The 14,695-nt window shown below is 41.9% G+C and overlaps 1 protein-coding gene across 1 annotated transcript in view; it reads left to right on the forward strand.

Annotated features, from left to right (window-relative positions):
- LOC105524018 (vascular endothelial growth factor receptor 1) overlaps window positions 1–14,695 on the forward strand; it is a gene marked incomplete at its 5' end in the record, with an annotated part of 163,356 nt that overhangs the window by 100,349 nt on the left and 48,312 nt on the right. Inside the window, one exon of the mRNA XM_011959103.1 lies at window positions 3,522–3,653. Within this exon, the coding sequence (XP_011814493.1) occupies window positions 3,522–3,653 (132 nt within the window). The remainder of the gene's footprint in view (window positions 1–3,521; window positions 3,654–14,695) is intronic.

Genomic DNA, 14,695 nt, shown 5'->3' on the forward strand with positions numbered 1-14,695 from the left:
TGCCTCAGCTGTCTGAGTAGCTGGGACTACAGGTGCGAGCCACCATGCCCAGCTAATTTTTGTATTTTTAGTAGAGATGAGGTGTCACCATATTGGACAGGCTGGTCTCAAACTCCTAGACCTCATGATCCACCCAACTCAGCCTCCCAAAGTGCTAGGATTACAGACATGAGCCACTGCGCTCAACCATTTACATTTCTTTAATTAGCAAATAATAATAATTACATATATGGATGGGGTACCGTGTGATATTTTAATATTAATACATGTATACAATGGTAAAGATCAAATAAGCCTGATTAGCATACTCATCACCTCAAATATCATTTCTCTGTGGTGGGAACACTTCAAATCCTCCCTTTGAGCTATTTTGAAGTGCGCATTATTTTTAACTGTTGTCACTTTGCTGTGTAATAGAATGCCAGAACATATTCCTCTTATCTAACTGTAACTTTGTACCCAGTGACCAATATCTTCTCTTTCTGTATCCAAGTCTCCCCGCCCCAGCCTCTGGTAGCCATCACTCTACTCTTAACATCTACGAGTTCAGCTTTTTTAGATGCCACATCTAAGTGAAATCATGCTGCATTTGTCTCTCAGTGCCTGGCTTATTTCGCTCAACATAATGACCTCTAGGTTCATCCATATTGTCATAAATGACAGAATTTCCTGTTATTTTTTAAGGCTGTGGTATTCCATTGTGTATATACATCAAATTTTAAAAATCTATTCATCCATTGATGGACACATAGGTTGCCTCCACATCTTGGTTCTTGTGAATAATGCTGCAATAGACATGGGAATGCAGACATCTCTTCAGCATACTGATTTCAAATTCTTTGGATAGATAACCAGTAGTGGGATTGCTAGATCATATAGCAGTTTTCTTTTTAGTTGTTTGAGAGGCTCCATATGGTTTTCCAAAATGGCCGTACTAATTTATAATGCCACCAACTATGTATAAGGGTTCCCTTCTCTCTACATCCTCGTCAACACTTGTGATCTTTAATCTTTTTGATAATAGCTAATCTCATAGGTGTGAGGTGCTATCTCATTTGGTTTTTTCTTTTTTTTTTTTTTTTGAGACAAAGTCTCACTCTGTCACCTAGGCCAGAGTGCAGTGGCACAATCTTGGCTCACTGCAACCTCTGCCTCCCAAGTTCAAGTGATTCTCCTGCTGCAGCCTCCTGAGTAGTTGGGATTACAGGTATGCGCCACCACACCCCGCTAATTTTTGTATTTTTGGTAGAGATTGGGTTTCATCATGTTGGCCAGGCTGGTCTTGAACTCCTGACCTCAGCTGATCCACTCACCTCGGCCTCCCAAAGTGCTGGGATTACACGCGTGAGCCACTGCACCTGGCCTCATTTGGTTTTGATTTACATTTCTGTGATTAGAGATGGTGAGTATTTTTTTTCATATATCTACTGGCCATCTGTCTTTTGAAAAATGTCTATTCAATTTCTTTGCCCATTTTTAAATAGGATTATTGGTTTTCCTGTTATTGAATAATTTGAGTTCCTTGTATATTTTGGATATTGGCTCTTTATCTGATGTATGATTTGCAAATATTTTTCCCAATCTGTTGGTTGTCTCTTCACTCTATTAATTGTGTCTTTTGCTGTGCAAAAGCTTTTTAGTTTGATGCAATCCCATTTGCCTATTTTTGCTTTCGTTGCCTGTGGTTTTGGGGTCATATCCAAGAAATCTCTTCCCAGACCAATATCGTGGAGTTTTTCCCCAAAATTTTCTTTTAGTAGTTCTATAGTTTCAGGTCTTATATTTAAGTTTTTAATCCATATTGAGTTCATTTTTATATAAGGGATAAGAGAAGGGTCCATTTTCATTTTTCTGTATATAGATATCCAGCTTTCCCAACACCATTTATTAAGGAGACTATCCCTTCCCCATTGCATGTTCTTGGCACCTTGTCAAAAATCAGTTGACCATAGATGTTTGGGTTGATTTCTGGGCCCTCGATTATTCCATTGGTTGATGAATCTGTTTTTATAACAGTACCATGCTGTTTTGATCATCATAGCTTTGTAATATTACATTGTCTTTTTTTATGCTTTCAAATGTTTCTCAAGTTTTCTATATTAAGTACATCTTTCATAATCAGGAGAAATACACAAACTATTTAAACTAACGAAATACAGCCTATAGTCTGGCCAGGCCTGTTTTATCACTATCCTGGAACAAGTACTCAGTCCTGTTTATTTCTACATCATGCCATTTCTCATGCTTTCCTTTCTCACTTCACCTCTGACAATCTTTCAAACCTCAACTCGAGGCCCACTTCGTCTATGCAGCCTTCCCCAAGTGCACCCTTCCTTACTGATCTCCTTCCCTGTGCCAGACTTTCCACTTAATTAGTTATACTGTGCTACATTCACTCATTCTCATTCATTAAACATTTTCTATTTGCTGGCTTGTGTGAGTGTACGTGTTGAGCATGTGAGGGAGAGAGAGAATGTGTATGTGTGTGTTTGGTATGAATTAATTTTTCCCTCTCAACAGATACCATGTCTTAGCCTGACCACATCTTAGCCTGCTTGTTTGTTTTGTAACACGAACTGATGGCAGAGTAAATGCTCAACAAACACTTGGTGATAGTACAAGGTATTGAAGCTTCAAGGTCTTGAAGCCTTTCAGGGGTCTGAAAATTCTTGGGGCTCCTTCCACTACACAATGCTCTGTAGTAACCCTTAAGCTTACATTTACTGAGCACTTACTAGGTGCCATGGGCTTGCCATTTATTTTTTCATTTATAGAGTAAGAATTACTTTCATTTTTATCTTAACATTAAGGAAACTGAAACTTAGAAAGATCAAGTAACTTGCTTAAGTGACAAAGCTTGAAGCGCTAAGGCATGGATTAAAACACAGCCCAGGCAAGCTCGTTATCACTAGGCTATATTGACTCACCAGGCTTTATGACAAATGAAATATTATTTCCTTTGACCCATATGCCACAAATGTGCTTTCAGTCAAACTGCATGCTCTTGGTGAAGTTACTTAACCTCACAGAATCTCAAGTTTCCTCGTTTGTAAGAGGAAGACATTATTAGCTGACAGACTGGTTGTAAATGTCAAGGTATGAAAGTGTGTCACATAGTGCTGAGCACATAGAGGGCGTTGAGTCAATGATAGTTGTTGTTATTAGATATGCTGCCTTCTTGGTATCTGCAACTTTCAAGCTGGGCATGGCAGCTACCTCGTGTTTCTTTCTACAGGGTGGGTGGATCTGCATCTCCGAAGCTGAGGACGACAGCTCTGCTGGGTGGTAAAGGTGCTATTAGAAAGCTTGTAAAAAAAAAAAAAAAAAAAAAAAAAGAAGGAAAGAAAAGCAAAAGAAAGCCTGGACCCAGAGAAAACAAATAATCAACCCTGCCCCAGGTTCACTAGAGCTCGGATTTCCTTGTCTGAATGCATAATGATAGGAAGAAGGCTGTGTTACAGAAGTAGCTGTTTTTTGTTTGTCATCCAGGCTCACTAATCTAAACATCTCACACTCCTCAGGAATTATTTTAGGACCAGGAAGCAGCACGCTGTTTATTGAAAGAGTCACAGAAGAGGATGAAGGTGTCTATCACTGCAAAGCCACCAACCAGAAGGGCTCCGTGGAAAGTTCAGCATACCTCACTGTTCAAGGTAAACAGCTGCTTAAGAAAGCAACAAGAAATTGGTCAGACATCTATTTCCCTGTTTGTTTAACTTTCCACCTCCCAGTCTGCTGCTGCCCGCTCCAGTCTGTTCCTTTCCCTGACCTCCTTCTCCCCTCTCCCTGCCACTCCGGGAAGGGACTGTCTGGTTCTGTCTGGTAAAGCAGAAGGTAAAAACACTGGCTGGCCATCCTTGAGAGCCCAAAATCTGAACACAGTGTCTGTGGGAGAAGTCGTTCCCAGAAGAAAGGAAAGCCGGTTCTGACCGTGTGATGATGCCCTGCCACAGAGAGTGGTCAGAGTAGTCCACACCTGTGAGAGAGATGTTCAAGAGGGAAGAAAAGGGAGGGGGTAGGTGAGGAGGGGGAACGCGCACACTTAAAATTGTTCATTTGTTTTCCTTTTCTAATTCCCAGGAGTTAGACATATGCTGCTATTCCAAATGCTTTAATAAGCTGGCTTTTAAAATGAAGTGCGCTGTAATATTTTATCAGAGAGAAGCAACACGTAATCAACAGACCACATTTAAGAAAAATATTCCAAGTGCTTCCTCTTTATAGGTCTCAGATAGTTTGCTCAGCAGCAAAATACAAAGAGGCCTAATCCTACCCTGGCTATGGCCATGTGGCTTACATTTGGAAAACAGTTTCGACCTCAATTTCAATTCCCTAATGCTAAGAATCATCCAAAACATAAAATTTACATCATAAAATATCAGATTGGCACCTCTTAGATGTAAATTATCTATGGCATATTGAGGTTTGACGTGAAAAGATGGAATTTGTTCAGTAGCCTATTTCCAAATGCTAACCAGTTGACTTCAGAATATGCAAGTATTTTGCCGGGAGGAACTAGGAAGAAGGCAATGTAATTCAGTTCTTTTCCCCCTGAAACTTACATTGCTTAAATATTTTAACTCTGAGAATTCAAACCCCTTTAAAACAGAACATCATCTCTATTCTTTTACCAGGAGATGATTTAAAGAGCCCCCTGAAAGTCTGAAACTGCTCTGGTAAACTTCCAGAAAAACTGAGAGGGTAGCATTCCCCAAATACCTTTAGTAAAGGTTTTGTCTCCCAAATAATCTTTGTTCTAATATATTATGTTCACTTTTCTGTCCGCTCATACAGAAACAGTTTATTAGCATCTGTTTAACACCTTCTTCCCCAGATGGCTGCTAATCTGTCTTTTAACAGGCACCCCAGACATACAGCCCTCAGGAATGGCCGTGTCGGGCCAGGGAACACAGAGAGCAAGGAGACCTCACTAATCCTCAGAGCAAATGTCATTTCCCCCATATCCTCCCAACAACCCCGTGAGATACACAGAGCAGTGATAAACCTCCAGAGAGGTCTGAACTGACTCACCTAACTCATACAGTCTAGTCGTGGCAGACTGGAGGAGAAAACTGAACTTTTCTCAGACTCCCCTCCCCTCACCCCATGACTGCCTTCCCCTGTGCCCACCCCTCCATCAGGGAATATGGGGCAGCAATGGCTGGACTCTGATGGCCTGGGAGGAGCCTGGGTGTGAAGCAGTGACGTTTTTGCGTGTTTGTAGTTCTCCCCAAAGTCTTGACTTCCTTCCCTTTTCTGCCAGGTTAATCTGGGTTTCTCAGAAGCCAGTGTGCTTAAAATTGAGCATTTATGACATCTGTGAGTTTCTTCTGCCTACCTTCAGAACCACCACCCTCTGTTCGCCAGCAGTCTGCTCTGCAGGAGGCCTGCTGTTATTCTTTCACTGCTCCAAGCCAGATCAGCAGCACCGGGGGCCTTCCAGATTGGATTAGAGTCAGTCTTTTGGCCACTGGTGAGCCCGACTTGCCACATAACGCCAAGCATGGCCTCTGTTTGTGATGTTAGCGCATCCTGGAATGTCTTCTGTACAGGCTCCATTCCCTATTCCAGCCAAATCCTTCTTGTGCTCTCAGGCCAGCTGAAATGCTTTCTGCCCTGGAATATCCTCCAGGATGAAGAGCTGAGGCAGATACTCATTCTCTGCTCTCTCATTGCCCGCTTCTGGAATCATTAGTCAGTACTTATTTTATTCTGCCTTTTATTATTATTTTGGCGTTGATATGCTTCTCTTCCCTACCGAATTATAAACTTTGAGACAGTACTGTCTGACATATCTTTGTATCCCATACACATGCACAGCACTTAGCACGAAACATTTATTTAGTACCTTTATGTGCAGGCACTGTGCTGGACACGTGACATACTGAATCCTATTAACCTTGTAAGAATCTAAAGCAGTCAATAGTAGTATCTTCAGTCTACAGATGGGAAGATGGAAGCTCAAAGAAGTTAAATAACTTGCCCAAAGTTGCACAAAGAGTACGTGGTGAGGCTGAAACGTGAGTCCACGTAAACCTCAGAATATTCTCACCGTTGCTCCACTCTTGTCATTCCTGAGGTGCCTGAGGAAGTTGTCTGCAAGGACTTAGGATAAAATTGAGCAAAAGCACTGTTCTAGTGATCCTGTTATTTTTATTTTCTCCATGTCTCTTATGTTTACATGCCTCTAGACTTCCTACGCTGATTCCTTTTCCCATTAATGTTATGCTTCTCTGAAAAGTCAGATGTTAAGAATACTGCATTACTGATAATTTTGTTTTTTTTTTTTTTGTATTTTTTTTTTTTACCAAAGACGGGGTTTCACCGTGTTAGCCAGGATGGTCTCCATCTCCTGACCTCGTGATCCGCCCATCTCGGCCTCCCAAAGTGCTGGGATTACAGACTTGAGCCACTGCGCCCGGCCCTACTGATAGTTTCTAAACCTTTCTGTTAGCCATATCATTTACTCTTGTGAAAAGTGGAGGTAATTTTCACTTGAATTGCCCATATTTGTTGCCACATATATATAATATATGGCATATATAATGGAATATGTAAACATATATTCCATTCTTTTGTTCATTATTGCCCCCAACTGCCATGATTTTGAACTCTGTGTCTGCTTTTTATAGTTTTTTGGCCTTCTCCTTTGCTCTCTTTTGTAAGAGTGATGGCTGTATCCAACATTTTTTGCTTAAAAGTTGTAGTTAGCTGAAAACATAGACTATGTGATTGGCACTCACCCAGCCACACCTGAAATATTGTGCCCATTTATAAAAGAAACAAATAAGTCGAGCTATATCCTGGATAGGAATAGGATAGTGCCAGAAAAGAGGATACTTAGTCCAAAAAAGAGACCACATGAGGGTAACAAGATTGTTGTCTTCAAATACTTAAGGAGCTTTCGGACAGAAGAGGCATGTAACCCATTCTTTGACACACCAGAAAAGATAACTAGAACCAAGCGAAGGGAGATGGCAGTGAAATCTAAGAGGCAGGTTTCAAGTCTATATAAGAATATAATTTTGCACAGGAAGAAAGTTGAATGTTAATAGTACGTGGACCGTAGAAAAGCTTGCACGTATGAGTCCGACGCAGTATCTTGAATGGAAACAGTTCGGGTTCACTGGATTAAAATCTGATCCTGGGATGCTGTTCACAACAGCTGAATACGGCACCTGCTTAGTGATTTTATAACTGAAATGGGACTCTTCTTCTAGAGTCATTGTTCTTACCTCCCTGGTAGCTATGAAACATTCCCTAGATTCAGACTTTATTTCCTGTTAGATGCATATGGACCCTCACATTGACCTATCTTGTCAAATTGAGTTTAGGAAATGAAACCAAGCGAACAAGTTGTGTCTGTGGCTATGTTTAACAGATTTAAAGAGGTTGGTGAATTAGCCAGGAAGGAAACTGTCTGCTCTTTTTATTTCCTTTGAGAAAGGATTCTTATACCCACAGATAAAACAATGTGTTATTTTTGTATCTGTAAAGGATGAATGAACTGTGGAGTCAAAGTACCTTCTTTAAATAATCACAGGTCTTGTTTGGTTTGGACCTAGCACCAGCATGAGGACACATGAAGCTCTCAAAGGGGAAATTCCATATCAAAACCGACAACAGAAGTGTTAGTAACCAAAATCATTTCTGAAATTAACATAGCGCTCAATAGCCCTGGAACTCAATGGGGCTGTTAAAATTTCATCCAAGGACTTAAGCTATGCTTTATAATTATTATTGCAAATAACCACAATATATACAAGAACATTCTTTTTTATTTTTTATTGTTATTTTGTTTTATTTTATTTGAGACACAGTCTTGCTTTGTCAGCCAGGCTGGAGTGCAGTGGCATGATCTCGGCTCATTGCAACCTCTGCCTCCCAAGCTCAAGCAATTCTTCTGCGTCAGCCTCCCGAGTTACAGGCGTGTGCCACCATGCCTGGCTAATTTTTGTATTTTTAGTAGAGACAGGATTTCACTATGTTGGCCAGGCTGGTCTCGAACTCCTGACCTCAGGTAATCCACCCTCCTCAGCCTCCCAAACTGCTGGGATTACAGACGTGAGCCATCGCGCCCAGCCAAGAATATTCTTATATCAGATTTAGGCCTTACTATATTTCAGTATCATTTATAAGTACATAGGAGAAGACAACTTGAAGAAGAACAACTATCATTTTAAGCATTTTTTGAAGATGATTGATGGATACAAAAATCACAAAAGCACAAAAGGACTATGTCAGCATCCTGCAGTCTAAATGCTGGTCATGGCATTAGAGGCTGATTTACAAACGATTGTATGTTGTCACTTGTTTGAGAAAGGACTCATCCAGTAGAAAGTAGACACTATGTTCCCTAATAAATTAAATCCCAAAAGTCAAGAATAGAAAAAACTGAAAATAATATGGCCGTGGGTCTTCAGTCACTCCTTTGTATTGTCCTTGGCCAGCTATCAGTTTTCAGTTCTCCATTTTGACCTTCCTCTGATCCCTGACTGACCTCCTTCCACGTTAGCTCCTCTCTTCCTGAATCCTGCCCCCAAATTCACTCCCATGACTATCCTGGCACTGAGAAAGGATGCGATAAACTAATTCGCATGAATATGTTGGGGATTGATGTTACGCCTCTCATGGGTGTTGGCTATTTAGAAAGGTTTCCTGAGGAGAGAGCAGTGCTCAAAACAGAGATGAACCAGCTGGCAATAATGCCAATAGGAGGGCTGAAGGACAGGGATACACATGCCTTTATACTTCACATCTAACCAGTGACATAAAGCTGGCCTTGATCAAGAAGAATTAAAAAAAAAATAGTGATGGAATTCAGTTAGGTTGATTTGAGGTCTTTGTAGAGAGTTCTTGAGGCAAAATGATTCAAACTCAAAATGTATTCATCTTAATTCCTTCTGTAGAAACTAGACTGGCATAAAACTGCATCGGGTATTACAGAAGTGGGTGCTAGGCCTAGGGAACTTGGTGCTGGGCTCTTTGAGGGCCTGGGACCATGTAATTAATATCTTGCACTTATAGAACATGAAGTGCACTATTTTATGCACATCCATAATCCTACTTAAGTTTTGCAATAATCCTACAGGTACAAGGAAGTACAGTTAGTTAAAAGTGAGAATCTAGGTGCAAAAAGGTTAAGTGACTTGTCCAGAGTTACACAGCTAGGAAATGGCAGGGCTGAGAATTGGAACCATGTTCAACTATCCTGCTCTATTGCATCTCAACTCTAAGGTAGCGCAGCACGGTGGTTAAAAAGACCCACTCTGAAGCCGGATGCCTCACTCTTCATGAGCTGCATAATCTTTGCCAAGTTCCTTACCTTCCTGGTGCTTCCAGTCTCTCGTTGTAAAATGGGCATGCTAATGATGGTATATCAGTCTTTATAGGGTTGCTGTAAGGATTAACACATTTAAAACAGCATCTGGCATATAATAAAAATTTTGTAAGTGTTAGCTAACATTACCATTTGTTAATACGATATACCAAATTCCATTTCAACAAAAGTTATACTTTTCCTGGACTCAACTAGTAGGTCACTTAAAAGGTATTCTAAGCCACAGAATTCCTGTTTCACTTAAGGATTTAACTTGTGAAAAGAGAAATGTGTTCCAGAACTAATGCCACATAACAGCAATTTAAATATCCTTACTTAAAAGTACTCTTGAAAATGTACTTGAAATTTAATGGGAATACAGCATTTCCATACATCACTGTCCTTTGGAGTAGTTCCAAATTGGTGTACATAGATTCCTAAAAAACTTCATCAACAGTAACAAAGGTCTACAGGCCTATTTTAACATTTCAATAGGCTCTAGAGAAACCACATTGTAAGGTTACCTGGATTATGATGACTGGGTTTTAGATAGAAGGAGATGACACTGGTTGAGTGACTCGTGTTGCTCAGGGATCTTGAAAGTCAGGTCAAAGTGCATCTGAGTAATTTTCTTTTCATCCATACCTAAATCTTTATGGAGACTTCCTCTGAGTCAATGCTGGAGACTCAAAGCGAACAAGAAACATGTCCTGCTCTTGAGGTCCTAATAGGTTAATGGGCAATAAACCCACATAAGTAGTTACTCAAATTATAATAACAATAAAACCAGAGAATAACACCTAAACCAACCTCTAGGGTCAGGCAAATTTCTCAGGGAGGTGGTGGACCAGTTGTTTGAGGAGTACTTAGGTCCAAATCTGATTTGTTTCAGAAAGAAAAGGCAAATTGTATTAAATAATACATGCAATGTGTTTGGATGTAAAAAAAAAAAAGATACCCTGCACTTGAGGTCCAAAAAGTGATATGGAAAAAAAAAAAAACAAAAGGGTTGGAGTAAGGGGTGTAGATGGAGAAACAGAGAGTGTGGGAGAGGGAGAGAGGAAGGGAGGGAGGGAGGGAGAGAGAGAAGGGAAAGAAGGGAGGGAGGGAGGGAGAGAGAGAAGGGAAAGAAGGAAGGAAAGAGGGAAGGAGAAGGGAGGGAGGGAGGAAGGAAAGGAAGAAAGGAAGGAAGGAAGGAAGGGAGGAAGGAAGGAAAGGAAGGAAGGAAGGAAGGCAGGCTTCAAAATGATAGCTAACACTAGGTTTACACAATTCACATGTGAGGAAGGGGCTGTTATCTCCACTTTGTAAGGATGAGGAAACTGGGGCACAGAGTACCTGCCCTTTCCTGATGAAATCTGTGTTCCGTCCCTAAGTGAAGGCAGGCCCTGGGCCAAGGTGCTCTGGTCTTTTGCTTGGGGTGTTTCCTTAACTCCTTGGGAAACTGGTTATATTGCGTGAGCTGAGTTGGTTGGCTCTGCTGCCTACCCATTCACGTGGTCTAATGCCACACAGTGACATACGTCAGGGCTGGTATGATGCTGCCAGACCATGCAGCCCAGGCCGTGTGTACAGAGAGCTACTGTTGCTATCAGGAAAGCTCAGGACACTGTGCAGCTGCAGAGACTTCAGGCAAGATACACACCCCTTCAGAACTCAGACCATCCCTGGTGTGGCATCTCCCCTCCCTATTCCAAAAGGGATGGCATAAAGCCTGGGAGAGTAATTGACGTGGAATGCTCTGTGCAACCAGGTCAACCATCTGTCATAGATACAGTTACCATACACTCTTTAAATTGGCTATATTCTTGTCAGTATCCCAAATAAAAGTAACCTTGTACTGTGTCCTGATGCTGGCCTTTCACACACGTCATGCAGGAGCCATGTCCCTGAGACCCAGTGCTAACTCCTAGTTACTGTCAAATCCCACCCACATTTCCCTGGCCTCTTTCCCCTCCTGTGTGCAGCTGGGTTATCTCATGCACTTAGCTCATCAGCTGTCACCAGCAAGTTGAAGCTGGGTTTAATCAGGCCAGTGTGTGGATGTCTGACTGCTGAAAAAACACCTAAGGGTTCACTTCAGTCAGTCACCCAGCATAAGACTGTCCTAATAGTCGCTTTTCAAACAGAGATAGAGACTGAGCCATCAAATGCAATAGAGCATTGATATTACAGTACATACTGTAAAATTCTAATATTTTTCAATAAGCAGTACTGAACATTATTAATATTAAATAGATCTTTCCTTCCTGATAAATGGTCATCTTGAGGATGTTTTTTAATGGGCTGATTCCTTAAATGTGTAAGTGTTTGCACACAAACGCATTTGGTCCTACTGAAACGAATTTTGCTTGAGTAAAGACTGTGGAATTAGACTTTGGGGGTCAGCTTCCTGTCCCACAGAATGCAGTGGGAAAGTTCCCACAATCAAGGGGGCCTCTCTTAGTGCATTCCATGCGGGAAGCATCTGCAGAGGTTTTATGCAGACAGTGCAATGTCTCAAGATGCTATCAGCATCTCCAACAGCCAAAGGCCACTGTGTCCTGAGAAGATCCCAATCCCAATCAAATTCCACAAAACTTATTTGCAGCATAAGCAAGAATGTGTGTGCGTGTGTGCGTGTGTGTGTGTACAGCAAGGCCGCATTAAACCTCACTCACTGTGGAGAAAGAAACCAAACTCATATGAACTTGAGCTTACAATCTTCCCATTGTGAGGATGTGTACTGAGAGAAAAGGTTATCATACTGAGAAATTTCTTTAAGGAAGTTATTTTCAATCAACCCCATGAGGTTCAGGGAAACTTAAGCACAGCTGACAAAGCAGCAAATAAGCCAATTCATTCATTTGACCACTATTTTCAGGATGTCGACTATATGCCAGGCACTGTTCTGAACCCCAGGGATGTAGCAGTGAACAAGAGAACCATAGCCCTACATTTTGCTGCTTCACTCAGAACTTACAACACGCTCATCAGTTCATATTTGAATACCAGACTGTGAGAGCTCCAACCATGCCCTTTCTCTTCTCACTGTATACTAGCACCTAGAACATACCTGCAACAGAGGTGGTGGTCTATATGTTTTATGGAGTAATACACAGGAACAAAGATGTGACCCTAAACTCTTTTTTTTTTTTTTGAGATGGAGTCTCGCTCTGTAGCTCAGGCTGGAGTATAGTGGCGCAGTGGCACGATCTCAGCTCACTGCAACCTCCGCCTCCCAGGTTCAAGCAATTCCCCTGCCTCAGCCTCCTGAGTAGCTAGGATTACAGGCGCCTGCCACCACATCCAGCTAATTTTTTGTATTTTTAGTAGAGATGGGGTTTCACCATATTAGCCAGGATGGTCTCGATCTCTTGACCTCATGATCCGCCCGCCTCAGGCTCCCGAAGTGCTGGGTTTACAGGCGTGAGCCACCGCGCCTGGCCCCTAAACTCTTTAAAACCCTCATGAAACTCTTTAGAGATAGGTAAAGCAAAACATATATATATATATATATATATATATATATTCATTCGCCCAACCTGATGAGTAGGGTGAATAAGTTATGGACTCAGTCGACAGGAAGCACACATTTTGGCCGAGAAATAGCAAAAGCCAAAGCATGGAGGTTCAGAAGGGTTGGTGTATTTCAGAAACTGTAACAACTGTGGCATGACTGAAGCAAGTGGGAGAACAGCAGGAGATGAAGCTGAAAAGAGGCAAGGTTGGGCATAAAGGATTTAAGGATTTGGACTTTTATCCTGACGGTGATAGGGAACAGACAATGGAATTTAGACAGAGGAGTAATAGGATTTTAAATTGGTGATTTGGCAAGATCACTCTGGCTGCAGAGGTGGAGGACAGACTGGAGGGAGCCATGGCCAATGAGGTAGTCCTGGTGAGAACTGATAAGGCCTTATTTTAGGCAGTCACAGCTGGGTAGGAGAGCTGATAATTTAATGATCCAAGGAAGTAGAATGGGCAGGACTTCGTGATGGGCTGGATGGAGAGAAAATATCAGTTTCCACTCCAGACTAAAAGATAACTTTGTGGCGGGGACTATGGCCAGTAGGAAGTGATTAATCTGTGCTTGTAAAGGCTGGAAGGATCAGAGAGGAGGAAGTGGCGTACTCTTGGAAGCTTAGTGGTTAAGCATGTGCAGTCAGATTATCTGGGTTAAAATCACAGCTCCACCACTTGCAGGCTGTGTGACTTTGGGCAAGAGGCTTAATCTGTCTCAATTTCCTCATTCATAAAAACGGGAATAATCTAGCTTGTAGGTTTTTTGTGAGTCTTTGGTGACAATCAATACATGTCGGTCCTTAGAAAAGTCCCTAGAATAGAAAGCACTCAACAAGGGCCAATGAGTTATTGTTATTCTCAGGTTTCCAGCTTGTGTATTTGCTATGATTTGGGCAGGAAACCTTGGCTCCACCTGCCTGCAGCCTTTAGATCAAACCCATCACACAGATGCTGAGAAACCCCCATGGTCTGGTCCTGTCCTGTATCTTGTTTTATACTGCCCTATCTTTTCGCAGGTCTGGGTCTTTTGTCTTGTTTTGGTTTTGAGACGGAGTCTCACTCTATCAGCCAGGATGGAGTGCAGTGGCGCGATCTCAGCTCACTGTAACCTCCGATTCCTGGGCTCAAAGCGATTCTCCTGCCTCAGCCTGCCGAGTAGCTGGGAACTACAGGTGCACCCCACCCCCACCACATCCGGCTAATTTTCTTTTTGTATTTTTAGTACAGATGGGGTTTTACCATGTTGGCCAGGCTGGTTTTGAACTCCTGACCTCAGGTGATCTGCCCATCTCGGCCTCCCGAAGTGCTGGGATTACAGGCGTGCGCCATCACACTTGGCCAGGTCTGGGTCTTTACTCATACTGTTTTCTCTGCCTATAATACCTTCCCCTGCCTTCATCTCTGTGGATTAAAATTCATTTCAAATGCCACCTCTTCAAAAGAGTATTATTAGATTACTATTAGATAGTAGTATATATTAGATTCCCTCAACCACCAAATCTTTTAAAATCTAATTTCTTTGTATTTGCCTTAAGTCTCTTGGTTAGGTTTGAATGGGCTCCTTGAGAGTGGCAACTGTCCCTCATTAATCTTTCTATCTCCTCTGGCCCCTAACCTTGCCTCTAGTACAACTCAATACATCTTTGTTGCATTGAAACAAAGAGCCCCGAAGATGAAGTGCTCATGTATGAAATTGGAGTATTACTGCCACCGATTTCATAGGGTAGTTTTGCATGCTTGAAATATAACAAGTGCTCAGCAAATTAGATCGTCATCCACATCATTATTTCTAAAAAGAAAGTTTCACTTGTCCTTTGCCCACCTTAATATAAACATCTATCTGTCTGTCTCTCCCTCTTTCTCTCCCTCTCT

This window comes from Colobus angolensis, unplaced genomic scaffold, assembly GCF_000951035.1.
Source record: "Colobus angolensis palliatus isolate OR3802 unplaced genomic scaffold, Cang.pa_1.0 Scaffold113, whole genome shotgun sequence".
NCBI classification, from domain to species: Eukaryota; Metazoa; Chordata; class Mammalia; order Primates; family Cercopithecidae; genus Colobus; species Colobus angolensis.